Consider the following 14642-nt stretch of genomic DNA (forward strand, 5'->3'; position numbering starts at 1 on the left):
CCGAAGTCTGAGTAGCGAAATCCCTTTTGCCTAGCTATTACTCTGTCCAACAAAAGAGGGCTAAGCCGATCATCCATCTCCACCTGAGCTGTGGGGATACTTTATATTTCATGTCTTTTGCATTTTCTTACTTTGATTAATTTTGTTCGCAAGTATATATCTCTACTTTTCTTTTTTACTTTGGATACAATTTAGATCATTAAAGTAATTTACTTTAGTGTAAATAGTAAATAATTATTTATTTATTCATTCTTTTTTATGTTTGATGCATCATAATCTAGCCTTGCATATTTGTATAAAACATGTTATTATGGGAGAATCTTCTAAATCTAGCATCTAGTAGAAAAATCGATTTATCTGGGCGAGATGGGATGCTAATACCTTCCCACGCTCATAACCTGACCATATCCACATAATCTCTTACCAGACCATATGGAATCACATAGCCCTTTTCGCTCATCCCAAATGAGGTTACACCCATTGGGTCCTAGGCCCGAATCCTAGATGGCGACGTCATTTTTATTTTAATTTATGAAGCATGTTCCCAACCCCTTATGTTGATGCATCGAAATGAATGCTATTCACAAACCCGTTGTCGCCAAGGGACCACGAAAACCAATGGATCCTGCCTGCAAGGCAAAGAAACCCACATCTGGAGGCCACGGTACCTACAATGGGAGAGAGGTGGAGGATCATGACAGATTACTTGGGTTCCTGCATCTTACAATCGTTCAAACTTCCCATTGTGAGGAGGCAGGGTGTATTGACTATTGACCCCCCTTAGATGAAGACTCATCCATGCCGCTAAACTTGAACAGAGACAAAGAAAGGGGCAAGGGCTAGGGCTCAAGAGTTTCTTGTTTTTCGTTCGGGAAAGAGGGCAAGGGATTTGGGGTTTGTGTTTTTTTATTTGAGTAAACTATTTTGACCTCCCCTAACCTTTTTGACAAGTATGTGAATTTTCCTTATGTTTCTGATAATTACTCAAACCTCCCTTACTTTTCAAACTTCATTGCACTTAATCCCAGTCTGTTAAGGATGTTAATAAAAAATCTGTTGTGACCAAAATACCATTACTTATAAACGACCAAAACTTGGTCTTTCTTTCATTATCCACACCATTTCAAACGAGTAGAGGAGAGGGGAGAGGGGTTGAAGAACAAGAGGCGACTGAAACTTTTCTCAATCCATCACCCAATCAAGAAGTAATCACTCATGCAACTACAACTTCACCTCCAAGTTTTTTCACTTGATTTCTTCCAACTAGTTAGTGTATTTCCACAAATTAAATCACCTAAAACTGATCCCTTTTGAACGTTTAATGCGTATCACTTCCTTCAGGGGGAAAATTTACAATAATAATATTGAGTCCCAATAGCAGTGCCTTAAGGGATTGTGGGATCAGCGCATGGACATGTTTGAGCTTGAGTTACTGTTGTAGTCTCAAACAGCATAGGATATTCAACATTTGGAAATTACTCTGGAGTGGTTCATTTAATAATATTTTCCTTAAAATAAAAATGTCATTATATGTTATCATTGTTCTCATGAAACCCAGTCTAATTCCGATAATTGGTGTACAGAGAATTCTACGATTAGCTAAATAGATGTGTACTAACACTGCAATCTTATGACTAGTCACATGAGCTTATATTAAAATTAAGTGAAATTTACGTTTACCATTCCTGTAGTTTTAAACTATTATATTTACCATTTTGAAAATTTTCAAATTATGTCTGTACCCGTGAGTGCTAAGAATCCCCTTCTTTATCTTTATTTGGTGTAACTATTTGAGCCGGATGAGAGGAAACCTTCACGTCCGATTTTGAAGAGGGGAGATCCTATAGGAACCTATCCCCTAAATTGGAGGATATAAATAAAAATCTTATTTTTTTAACCCATCCCGTTAGATTTAATTTGAAAAGACAGTTTTGCCTTTCCCTATTTGAAACTACAGCCATGGCAAACGTAAATTTCCCATACTTAAAAGTACAAACTTAAAAAAGAAAGGGAAAATTACATGATTAGCTATTTTTGGGTTTTCATTTACAAAACTGTACACCCTATGTTTGAGTTAACAAAAATAGACAAAAACAAGTTTAGTTTTACAAAACTAGACAAAATAGTGACTCTCCTTCCTTCCTCGGCAGTTCCCCTCTGAAAAAATCTTTTTTTTTTTTTTTCCTCTGTTACTTTTTTTTGGTAAGATTTTTCCTCTGTTACTTGGGGTAGCAGAGAATGGCGGTGGCTGGGACAAGGGTAGGGTTGCAGGGAACGGAGGATGCCTGGGCGAGAAGGCAATGATAGGGGTAAAAATGTCTAAAAAAATAAGTGTGGGAGGGAGAGACACTATTTTATCCAGTTTTGTAAACCTTAACTTGTTTTAGTTTATTTTTGTTAGCTCAAACATAGGGTGGACAGTTTTGTAAATGAAAACCCATAAATAGTTAATCATGTAATTTTTCCAGAAAGAAAAACCGAGAACATATAGGGTGTGTGAGTATGATGTGTGTTGTATATATCCGTCATTCGACGGTCTAAAAAATCGGTTAACCTTTTGGTATTGGTGTATGTCATTATACTTTCATCAAAAAACAAAAAAAACAAAAAAACCGAGAAAACCAAAAGATCTTCAAAAATTGGTCAATAAAGAAAATGTCGCGAATGGTTTCAGTCTCCATAACCGTAACACAGAAGAAAACTTGATTAGCAATGCCGAAAACATAGAAGGATGTCTTAAAATTGAATCTCATCGTCCGAAGTAGACAGATTAATTAAACCCTAAAAATAAATCGAATTGTAGAAACAAAAGCAAGGAAGAATTTAACGGACCTTCTTGATGATTTGGTTCTTCCTCCTCCACTCGATGCTCGTTCTATTAAGAATTTAAGACTCCATTCTGGAGTTTGTCTTTTTCAAAAGTTAATCTGCAGTTCTGGAGAAGAAGGAGAAGCAGATGAGTAGCAATGAAGAAGATGGAATCACCCTACGGCTCCGTCGTGATAATCCAATTTTCTTGGGCCGCTACACATCACGGCCACACCAGTCCACAACAAAACCTAACCAGGGTTACGATTTGGTTCTGAGGATTATAGGAAATTGAGGGGAAGGGAACAGGGTTTGTAAAGAAAAGGGGTTGGGAACTTAATTCATCCGTTGATGAAATAGTAAGTCTTTTTTAAGAAGATCGAGCAGTTGAGCTTGCAAAAGAATTTTGGAATAATTGTTATTCATAGAGCTCTCATTCCGTTTTGGCTTGTTCCATCCAATCTGCAAACCCTCCAGCTCTTCTCTGATTCTTTCCGTCCAATTGTGCCTTGACCGATTGAGATGCAATCGTTCCCTGTTCCAATGATGCTTTTGGATATTGAAAGGAATTGGATTCACTGATGTGGCCATAAACGGATCCATGGAGGGCTGGGTTTTGAACACCATTAATGGGTGTTTTGGATATTTGAAATCGATTTTATCTTTTCAGGGTTCCTCATTTCGTTTGAATGGTGAAGGAATCTCAGGGCTTGTTCTGGTCTATTGGAAAATTCACCGGCATTGTTTTGTCTTTACCGTCGAGTATTATGGTGGTCGGTGGAGGCCTGGAAAAGCTGCCAACAACGATTGAAGGGTTTCTGTTTTGTGATGGCTGATGGGGACAGTCCTGTCATTTTCCTTTTATTTAAGGGCTTTTTAGTTTATCGTTGATTTAAAACCCCCAAAATTCTATATGATAGAAATGGAATGAGAATATGTGATTCAAACAAATGGGGGTAAATATGTAAATTGTTTCATCTAGAAAGCTGCCGGCAGCGATTGAAGTTCAGTCACCCTCACGGGTTTCTATCTAGTGGTGGCTTGAGGAAGAAGATGGGGACAGTCTTGTCATTTTCCTTTTGTTTAAGGGCTATCTAGTTTACGGTTGATTTAAAACCCCCAAAATTCTAAATGGTAGAAATGGACTGAGAATGTGTTTCAAACAAATAGGGGTAAATATGTAAAAACACCTTCATTAAGTATGATTAGTTAATATTTGGATGATAACTTCATCACTTAACTATTCTCATCTAACGATAGGGGTACGTTTGTAAAAATCTTTCAAAATACAGGGAGTTTTATGAAATAGATGAAATCCCATGGGTGGTAAACATAATTGTTTGAAAACACAGGAGTGAAAAACATAAATTTCCCTAAAAATAATCATTTTTTCCTATACTCCAAACAATGAAGTATTACAAAAAGTTGGAAAGGAAACAAATAAAAGCCGAATTCGAGGGATTGCCTCGTCTCTGAGTTGTCTAGCTTCATCTGGAGTAACTCCTTTTGCAACTGAGCAGTACATGAAGACATCGAAGAACACGAAGAAGACGACGATGAAGAGACATGATGATTTCAAAATTTTATTTGCTTCCTCCAAATAGCAGCAACCATGAATGCATAAAGGGTTCTGAAGGAGAAGATAAGGAGGGTTAACCTTGGAGTTTTCCGCCATAAAGCAAACCAAGACCTACATAAGGGTTGAGTGCCACGCAAACCAGATCTTCGTTGGGGTTTTCAGTCGAAGAAGATACACAGGAGAGGATGAGAAGAGAAAAACGAGGGCTTCCTCAGGGTTTTTCACTAGCAAGGCTTAACCCATTCCTTTCTCTGCGCGCTATGGGAGGTGGATAGATTGATCGAATTTGCAGGTTACGACTGAGTTGAGAGGTTATGGGAGGTAGAAGATGATGATGGGATTGAGATTTAGTTAGGGCAAAAGGGTAACTTCCTACATGCAAAGTATTTTCCTAGGTCAGTAAAAAATCGTTTCTCAAATTTAGTCGTTAACTAACCTTAAAATACTAACGGGTTGGGATTAAGTGTAATGAAGTTTAAAAAGTAAGTTCAAAAAGTAGGGGAAGTTTCAGTAATTGTCAGAAATGTAGGGGAGGTTCATGTATTTGTTAGAAAGGTTAGCGGGGGTCAAAGTAATTTGCTCTTTTTATTTTTGTTTTTTTTTCCAACATATATAATATTAAACGTATAATACGTTGTATAGCGTAAAATATGTGTTTAATACGCTACCCCTTAAATATCACGGATTGTTCCGTATATGTGCAATGATACGTAAAAAATGTATATTTCAATCAATCGTTCGGATAAGCATATTTAATTAGCCTACCCTTCTGTGGCGGCTCAAAGAACCTTCACCCTAAGTTTAATTAGTGAAGTGAATTAGTTGTGGGCGGAGCGATCAAAATTTTGGTAGGCTTTCCGTATGACTTCATGAACATGCAGCCTATTGGATCAAGTACAACCCAACACACCATGGTTGAAGTACATCATTTCTCTGTCCTTTAAATGAGTGTGGTTATTTAGTAGGGTTAACTAATAGGATCAGGATCGTCTCCAGGGAACAGGGAACGTCCAAGGCACTGCCAGCCGTTGGGCTGTGCAGTACATCTCTAGGCATGTACCGAGATGTGTGCAGCACAGCTCAACAACTGGATGCCCCCTGGCAGCACTCCGGGGGCACGCCTCTCTGGAGACGAGCTAAATTCTAACTAATACACCTATTTAGGACATTTTCCACTATGCCATATGCTTTTCTATTATGTGGACAAATGATTTGGTAATTTAATCATAGTATCAGAGGGGATTATATGGACAGACATAAACGTGATTCTTTTTTTATTCTGGGATATGAATGAGGGACAATTTCTTAAATCTATTAGATAAGAACGAAAATTACAAGATAAGTAGGTTTCAAATTTATTTTACATCCACTACTTTCCATTTTGAAAAGATTTACTCAATCCCCAAAGTTGCTTAATAGTCATGCCATGTAAGAGAAAAATAAAAGTAAATTTTCAAAATGGCCCCAAAAATCTGTTTTAATTTTAAACCACGATGAGGAAAATAGGAGGGAAGGGGCGCACAACTTTCTCTACCTGTTTTTTTTTTTTTAATATATAATTTTTATTGTTTCACTCACTTTTGTTTTGTTTTGTTTTTATTTTTTTATTTTTTTGTTATGACCTAATTTCCTTCCACCAATTGTGAATGAGATCCCATTCACTGTGGGCGGGAGAGGGTGTGAATAGATATTGGGAGGGTATTTTGAAACATACTAAAACCCTAAGAGGAGTTGGTGACCCCTAGGATGGTGGGTGAACCATCCTCTTTTTTATTTTTTTAATGTTTTTATTGTTTTTTATTCCAACAATTGAGATGTACTTCCCTTTGAATTCGATGCTATAACTTTGTTTTATTTTTTATTTTTTTGGGATAAAAACCGCTTTGCTTTCTACTCCCACAATTAAGGTGCACTTTCATTGGATTTCATAGTTTTTAAAACAGTTAAATTAGGTTGGGGAAATTTTGAAAGTTTATTTTATTTTTATTCTAATGTGGCATGAGTACTAACCAACTTTGGGGATTAAGTAAATCTTTTTAAAATAGAAAGTAGTGAATGTAAAACAATGGCCAAAGATTTCATACACGGCCGTGCAAGCATGCACGATCGTGTCCCCTCTCACAAGGAGTTAGAAAAGTCATAAAACCCCACTCCTATTTTAATGCCTTGAAACTCTCACCCTCTCGCATGCACAGCTTACACAGCCGTGTATGAAAACTGTCCCCTAAAACAAATTTGAAACCTACTTATTTTGTAATTTCCATGCTTATCTAGTGAATCTAAGTAATTTTCCCTATTAATGATCGACCTATTTCAATCATATGATTTTGTGTAAGTTTTTCGGCTTTTTCAACCACATGTTGAGCTCACTTCCTTTGTTTGGTTGAGAGAAGTTCCAGGCCTGAAATTATGGGTCCATGTCAAACCTTGGTTGGGCTTTTAACCTAAACATAATAATGTAAAGGTGGGCTTAGGCTTACTATCCCATCACTTTAAAAATTCGATACTTATCAAATCCCCTCCAAATTACTAAAGGGAAAATGTTCTCTGCACCGTGCAGGATGCTCCCAAATACATGGGGGTGGGTGAAATGACTGCTCTGTCACCCTGAATGATTGAAATGATTGCCTCATCTCATCCCATGTGTCTGGGCGCAGCCTGCGCCCCGTGCACTTCTGGATAGAGAACATCGCCTCATTAAAAAAATAGTACCTTTTTGCCTGATACTAATGATATGTATCAATATCAGCACAATACCAGAACATCTTGGCTGATAGGGCAGATCTGGTACCGATACCTAAAACTATGACTAGTTGATGATAGGTCTTTTGTTTTGTTGATTGCTCTTCTTCTACTCACCTATTTTTCTCTAGATCTCAACTATGGGCTTCTCTCCCACTCTCTTCTGTCATGGTTCGTGGTGCAGGTTTGCTGCTTACTGTTCATGAATAGCCCAAGAGAAAAAAGGGGAGATTACTATTACTTGGATAAAGACCAATTTAAGCAAAAAGGGGTACCAGCTGGTTCTGGTCTGACCTTGGCCCTGACTAGTCAGAATATGAACTTTGACCAACCCATACTGAAGTGAAGTCTGGGCTGAGCTGACAGTATATAGAGCCCAACCTGACAGAGGATAGCTGGGACTAGCCCAAATTGCAAGGTGAATGATATTGTACAATACGTACTCTACCTTTTTTATAATATAATACAACATACAAAACATGGGCAAGTGCCCTGCTCTGTGGGGGGAGTGGGGTCCTTGCACGTGCACAGGGCCAATGACAACATGCACGAAACCATCATGGGAGATGGGATTTCTGCCTTTTATTGTGGGCGTGGCAGTTATTTCACTCCCCCACTGTCTGGACATGGATGGTAAGTTCCCCCATAGGTTACAAGAAATTTTTCTACATTAAACACTGTATTATTGGACCATAGTTACAATTTCCGCCTCTTTAGAAAAAAGAAAGTTACTTCTAAATTAAGTTTAGGGCAGAGGTTTCCCCCGATGCTAGTGGGAAATTTCACCAAATGGATGGTAGGAGACGGATTCATTCAATAGAAGGCCCACATTTTGTTTGAGGAGAGAATGCCAATGTAAACCTCACAACCCATTATATGAGAGGGCATGAACAGGAATCCTCCATTCCAGCGTCATGGGAATCCTTTTCTCTTAAGTTTATTATGTAATTGGGCAGCAATAACGCATTGATCGGTCCATTTCCCCAAGTCCCTCTAATAGGGGGGGTGGTGGATCCACCCGAGCAGTGTGTTCAGGCAGGGGGTAGGGTGGTCATTTTCACCTCTCCCCTAACAGAGGAATTGCAGGAAATGGACGGACAAGGAAGTGTAGGGGATACAGATCCTAGGCTGAACTTGAGCGAAAATGATTGACCTAAACACTTGAACCCGGGCTGAATGTCTGAATGGGCTGTGTTTGGTAGGCCCAGCAAAGCCTGACACAATTAATAGAGAGTTTTGCGGAAGAAGATTGAACAAAAGGTTATGGAAAATTTTTTGCTGCTACCCAGGTTGAAGGAATGTTCCTACTACCTGGGCTTACAACTAAAGAAATGGAATAATCCACTTTCCCTTTAGGTTCACAAATGCCCTTCTAGGTTTCAGTATTTTCAAAAATACCCTTTGAAATTCCATTTTTTTGGTTGTGAACTGAGGTAGAAGGAACATTCCTGCAACCTGGGTAGTAGCAAAGTTTAGATCATATGTCGCGCCCTCATGTGACTGAAAAAAATTAACAGTTAAGGTTCGATTTGGTATGATTTTTATTTCAATTTCATGAGGTGATTTCTATTTCAGAAATTGTTTGATTTGATTTTTACATCTCACCTATTTTAGAATTTCTATTCCATTTGATTTCACTTTTACTCTGAAAGAACATGATTAATTTGATGGGTAAAATAGTAATTTTTATATTAAAAATAAAACACTACCCATCTTCTCCTAATGGTCTACCGCTGCCACCCCACCACCACCACCATGACCACCTTCCCGAAGAAATATAGAGAATCTATTCTCTTAAAATATTTCATATTGATATAACTAAAACAATTTTAATGAATTGATAAAAAATTATCAATCCGAAATTGAAATAGAATGCCTAGTAACAGTTATTATATCAAACGGAATCCCAATGTGCTTTTCCTACAGTAATTATATCAAACGGAATCCCAATGTGCTTTTCCTATTTTAAATCTTGTAATTCCAACAACTTCAGTGGTTGTGTAATTATTTGGTTGCTTCATTAGTTCATTCCTTTTAGCATCTGGACAATACCAGCACCCGTGATAAGGTGGTATCAAAACCATCAACGAGAAAAAAGGCAATCGATGTTCACAATAAAGAAAAAGGAAAACAAAGCACTCGCTAGTAATGACTAAAGAGACAACACCTACCCAGTACCCACTACGTACGCCACATGTAAATGCCCATCACGCCGAGACCCCAACCATTTATCCAAATCTAGACCTTATACCAAGTCCAATTCCACTCATTCAATCACGGACAAAAGTCCTTAAAAAAAAAAAAAACTTGGTTTGACCCTGATGAGCTTATCACTTCCAAATTTTGCTGTGGTTTTGAAAAGTTATGAACTGATGGACCTGCCTGCCCCCTTTGAATCTTCACCAACAATTCAACTAATGGGTTCCCCTCATATTAGGGTTAAGATAATCTTTTAAGAAGTGGCCAACCTATTAAATGTTCTACAATGATGAGGTGATTGGTAGGATCATGGCTTTAAAAATCGAGAATCGGATCACTGACACGGCCGATCCACATTCAAAATCTTAGAAATTTCCCTGTTTTTGAAGGCCAATTTCAAGTGATTCTAGAGTTCTTGAAGCCGATTCCGTATTTTAAAACCTTGGGTAGGGTAGGTATATGTACTGTATTGATGGTGAGAACTGAAAGCCCTTGGGGTCTTCTTCATATTATGATCCTTAAATGTTTCACAATAATAGTCCATTAAACTTTTCTTCTTACGCAGCAGCCAAGTTGGCGTTTGGTGACGATGGTCCAGCCACCCTTATTAAGAAGGGAATATATTACATCAAAATGTTGACTGAAGAAGGGTACTTTTTTCCCCATGGATTGTGGCAAGATTGATGTAGACTGAGGCCTGGTGAGAACCCTTCTCATCACGTCTCTTTGTTTGTCATTTCAATCCTTAATGGGTCATGGACTAGATGGAACGGCTGCCGGCTGGGGTAGGATGTCTTGTATTCCGTTGCTTACATGAGTGGGCTGATTCTAACAGTCTTGAAGGACCCGAGCCCCAAAGGAATTGATTCACATTGCCCGTTTATCTTCGTTACTAGAGCCTTGACCAGCAGATCTATGATGGGGTTCGGAGGCGGCAACCCTTGAGGAAACTTTTATTTAGAGCTATATGGGTATTTCGATAAAGTATCTATAGAGCTTTTGCTATATATTTGTAATAGGGTTTCTTTCTTTATAATCAATCTGAGAAAAGTGTGAGGACGAGCGCTTGTAACCCCATTTTTCATTGATACTGAAGTAAATGTATACAAACTTGTCGAATCATATAAATCTTTGGGTGCATTGTGCGATTGTTGTTTACGATTTTCATTCTTTAGGCTACATCAGAATCCATGATGTCCAATCATAACAATGACCAGCTGGAAAGGGTAAATAGGTCATCACAGATGTGACATCTTGATAGCTGTCTAGTTTAGCTCATGATCCATATTATTAGTCTGCAATAACATAGTAATAAAGAGGTATCATGGAAATTATATATGCAAGGTTTAAGAAATTAACTTCAATTTTGTTTCTTAAAATCTCTTGCCATGATCAGAAAATTGAAGCTCAAGCTACCATAAGTGCTGTAACTAAGATCCAGTAATTAAAAGGAAAACCAGACTTTGTCATACACTATTAAATCTTATTTTTCATCTGCAAATGCAAATTCATAGATCCTCTTTGCTTTTAATTTCCAAAGCTTAAAACACTGCACCCACAATGACTACAGCAACAAAAGATAGTTCATTCCTATCCACTTAGTATATTTTTCTACTTTTCAAAAGACAAATACAAACCATAATTTATAATTGAACTGTGATAATACCCACATTAGATTTTAAAAAAAAAAAACAGAGAAAAACACACTAAAGATCTCTCCAATTAGCCTTTGCAGTAGTGTAGATGATCATGCATGAACCACAGTTTATGGGACATACTCCTCCTGGCTCTCTTGGAACTCCTCATCCTGGTTCTGGAACCCATAAGTGTTCTTATTAACACCATTGTAGCCTCCCCTGCCCATGGTATTGGTGAACTCATTAGTGTTCTTATTATAATTAACACCATTGTAGCCTCCCCTGCCCATAGTATTGGTGAACTCATCAGTGTTCTTATTAAAATTAACACCATTGTAGCCTCCCCTACCCTTGGAATTGGTGAACTCATCAGTGTTCTTATTATAATTAACACCATTGTAGCCTCCCCTACCCATGGTATTGGAGAACTCATTAGTGTTCTCATTAACACCATTGTAACCTCCCCTGCCCAAGGAATTAGAGAACTCATTAGTGTTCTCATTAACACCATTGTAACCTCCCCTACCCATAGTATTGGATGAGAACTCATTAGTGTTCTCATTAACACCGTTGTAGCCTCCCCTACCTTTACTTGACTCAACTTCTCTGTATGAGGCATACCCATTTTGATTCTGATTCTGATTGTTGTTACCATAGAAGTACTTGCCATTCTCCAAGAATCTGGTGTCACTCATGCCTTCTTGCTTCATCTCATTCTCATTGGTCATGCCTTGTTGCTTGGTGCTGTACCTGTAGTTGTTGGTGGGGTAGCCAGTAGTGAAGCTCTGCTGCTTATAGTTTTCATGAGTGTATTGTTGGGTGTGGGCCTTTTCAGGGAAATTGACAGAGTTGGGTGAGAACTTCTCTGAAGCTTGACCATAAAGGCCAAAGCCATTATGGTTCTGTGGTGTGAAGCTTGGCTCCTCCTCTTGGGTATGTGAAACTTCTTCATTCTCAGGGATGACTTCAGTCTCTTTGGCAGCAGCATTGTTGTTGTTGTTGTTGTTGCTGCTGCTGTTGTTGTCACGGGTGACCTTGCTAAAGAATTGGCTCTCCCTAGCATGAATTTGGAGAGAAGAGATGAGGAAGAGAAGGAAGAGGAAAGAAAGGGATTTAGCAGAGGAAGCCATGGATGGGTAAGTGGGTAAGCTTAGAAAGTGAAAGACTTTGGTTTATGTTGTTCTTGAGTGTAGTGGGAAGAGCTATAGAGTCCTTTTTATAGAGGAAGTGAAGACATCTCTCTCTCATTTTTCCTACCCATAAGGTATGGAGGTGTGGGAACACAAAAGGAGAATATGATGATGATTGATATAAGTGTGGTCCCTCCTAGTGGTAGGGCAGTTCAAAGAGGGTCCCTTCTTTGTTAATTATCTTACTTACCCCGGAAGACATTTGGGTAATGTTGGTGATGGCAAGAATTAAAAACAGCTAGCAAAGGCTATTTTGTTTGTTTCTTTCATCTGTTAGTGAGATTAATACAACATTTTCCATGATCACAGCATTAATTTGAGGTATGCTATTGGAATAATACAACCATGAGTATTAAATACATGCTTAGATGGAGGATATATATATATCTTTTCATATTTATCTTTTTAATCATTATTTTTTTATCTTAAAAAATAATATAATAATATATGTGAGAAGGTGTAGTGTAAGCCTTAGGCTCAGAGAAACTTTTTCCAAATGTTTTTACCCAAGAAATCTAAAATAATATATAAAAGGGCGATTCTAGACTCAAACCCGAAACCATTTGGTCACAATGGAGCAACCTTACCGTTGCACCAAGACTTACCCTCAAACCTAAAGTAATATATATTTAACTCATTGTCTGGAATGAGTTGACTCGTACGATAAACTCCATGATCAAAATTACTTATTTTGGTCGGTATGGCTTTTTAATTAGCAAACTTCATATGGGCAAGAGATTGCTCTTAAGTTGTGTAGCCCCAGAGCTAGTAGGGGGCAAAGAGAGTGCACACAAAGGAATCAACACATATGGAGTTTTTTTTATATTAGGAGGGGTTGGGCGATAATTTCACATGCTCCGATATTTGGGCATAGGAACCACGTGACAAAGTAGCCTTCTTATTCACATTTCATATATATACCATTTTATATAATCAATTGACTCACACACTGTGGCACCAAAAATGGGAGGGAAAAGGTCCTAAAAGTCGATTAACCTTTTAGAATTGGTGTGTGATTTGTGTGATTACACTTTCATAAAAAAAAATAGAAGAAAAAAAAAAAGAAGAAAAATTAACATTATAGCCTAATATCTGGTTTGTAAGTGTTCAATGCTATCAAGTAAGAGAATGCTTTCTCATATAAAAAAAAAAGAAGAAAAATTCTCCATGCGGGAGTGTACGCCTATGTCAGACACGGAAGAGATAAAATGATCACTCCACCCTTGTGAAAGACAAAAATCCTACTCCCATGATGCCAACATGCATGTTCTTATTAACCCTTGTGCATGTATAAGAACCACGCTCTCCACAGAGAACGCCCAACCTAAAAAAAAAGTGTGAGTGTTTAGGTGGGAAACTAAAGCCAAGGGGGTTGAGTCAGTCAAGAGTGAGTCGAAGGGAGAAGGGGGTAAGTAAAGTTGGGAAGTTGGGACCCTAAAACCGAAGGCCAAAGAAAAAAATGTAAAGTAGTAGAGAGCGAGTAATTATGCGGGGATTGTGGAAGGAAAAGGAAGGTGGGGGCACCATGGTCATAATCACATTTAGATTTTAGACTTTTAGTACACGCAACCATGTGCTCTCTTCTTCAGTTTGTCTGTTACATGAGAAACACCTAACCTTTCCTTTTTGTACTACAGTTGGTCAAAAGGGTGGCCTTCTCTGTTAGCTTTAAAAAAAAGTTCTTTCTTTTGATCTCTCTTGCTGTCCAGACCCCACAGTGAAATTAAGGAAGCTTCTATTCAACCATTAATAGTTGTTTAGTTTGTTGAAAGGTCACACATCAATTAACTCTATCTGTGAAAATTGTTTTATTTCACTCACTCACCATTTGATCCATCTATTAGGAAATAACAATGCCGTAGAATGAGGATTTGTACAAAAAGAAGAGAAAGAAAAAACACACACACGAAATAGAGATTTATGTGGTTCACCTTCAAAAAAATAGGTTATGTCTATGATAGAACGATAGATTCAGATCCATTATTTCTATGAAGAAAATACAAGCTTTCTATCACACCCTCACTTACCTCAAAGAAATAACAACTATATATAGTTACAATATAGAGAAAAACCCTAACCTACGAAAGTATAAAACTACCCGCAGAAGCTCATCCGGTCTGATTTGGGTTGGAATCAACATAGGACGAATAATATATCAAATCAAAGATCTTTTTGGTTGAATAATATAAAGAAAAACCCTAACCCACAAAAGTATAAAATTGGCTCGAGTATGACTTTTTGACTATTTACGTGCGTTTAGAAAGTGAGACAGCATGCCGAAGAATCACAATACTTTCCGGATCAAAATTGAGATCAAGCTTCACCAATAGCAGTCCACGTGTTACCCCTTTAGTAACATGTAAAGCATGCTACCCAAGAAAATATGATAAATAGGCTTATTTAGGGGTGGTTGGACACCTGCGGCTTTGATTGCTTGTGCATGAAATGAAGGGATATGTGAAACGGGAGAAGCGGGAGAAGCAACGA

General features: G+C 38.0%; 1 protein-coding gene across 1 annotated transcript; it reads right to left on the reverse strand.

The window, feature by feature from the left end:
- Positions 1-11226: 11226 nt before the first annotated feature.
- Positions 11227-12164, reverse strand: LOC122638682 (protein E6-like). Its single transcript, XM_043831536.1, has 2 exons — positions 11295-12164; positions 11227-11247 (listed from the first exon to the last, which is right to left on the reverse strand). The coding sequence occupies exons 1-2, from the start codon at positions 12093-12095 to the stop codon at positions 11227-11229; spliced, it is 822 nt and encodes a 273-aa protein (XP_043687471.1). The 5' UTR covers positions 12096-12164.
- Between the last annotated feature and the right edge of the window lie 2478 nt (positions 12165-14642).

Source organism: Telopea speciosissima, chromosome 9 (assembly GCF_018873765.1).
Source record: "Telopea speciosissima isolate NSW1024214 ecotype Mountain lineage chromosome 9, Tspe_v1, whole genome shotgun sequence".
Lineage (NCBI taxonomy): Eukaryota > Viridiplantae > Streptophyta > Magnoliopsida > Proteales > Proteaceae > Telopea > Telopea speciosissima.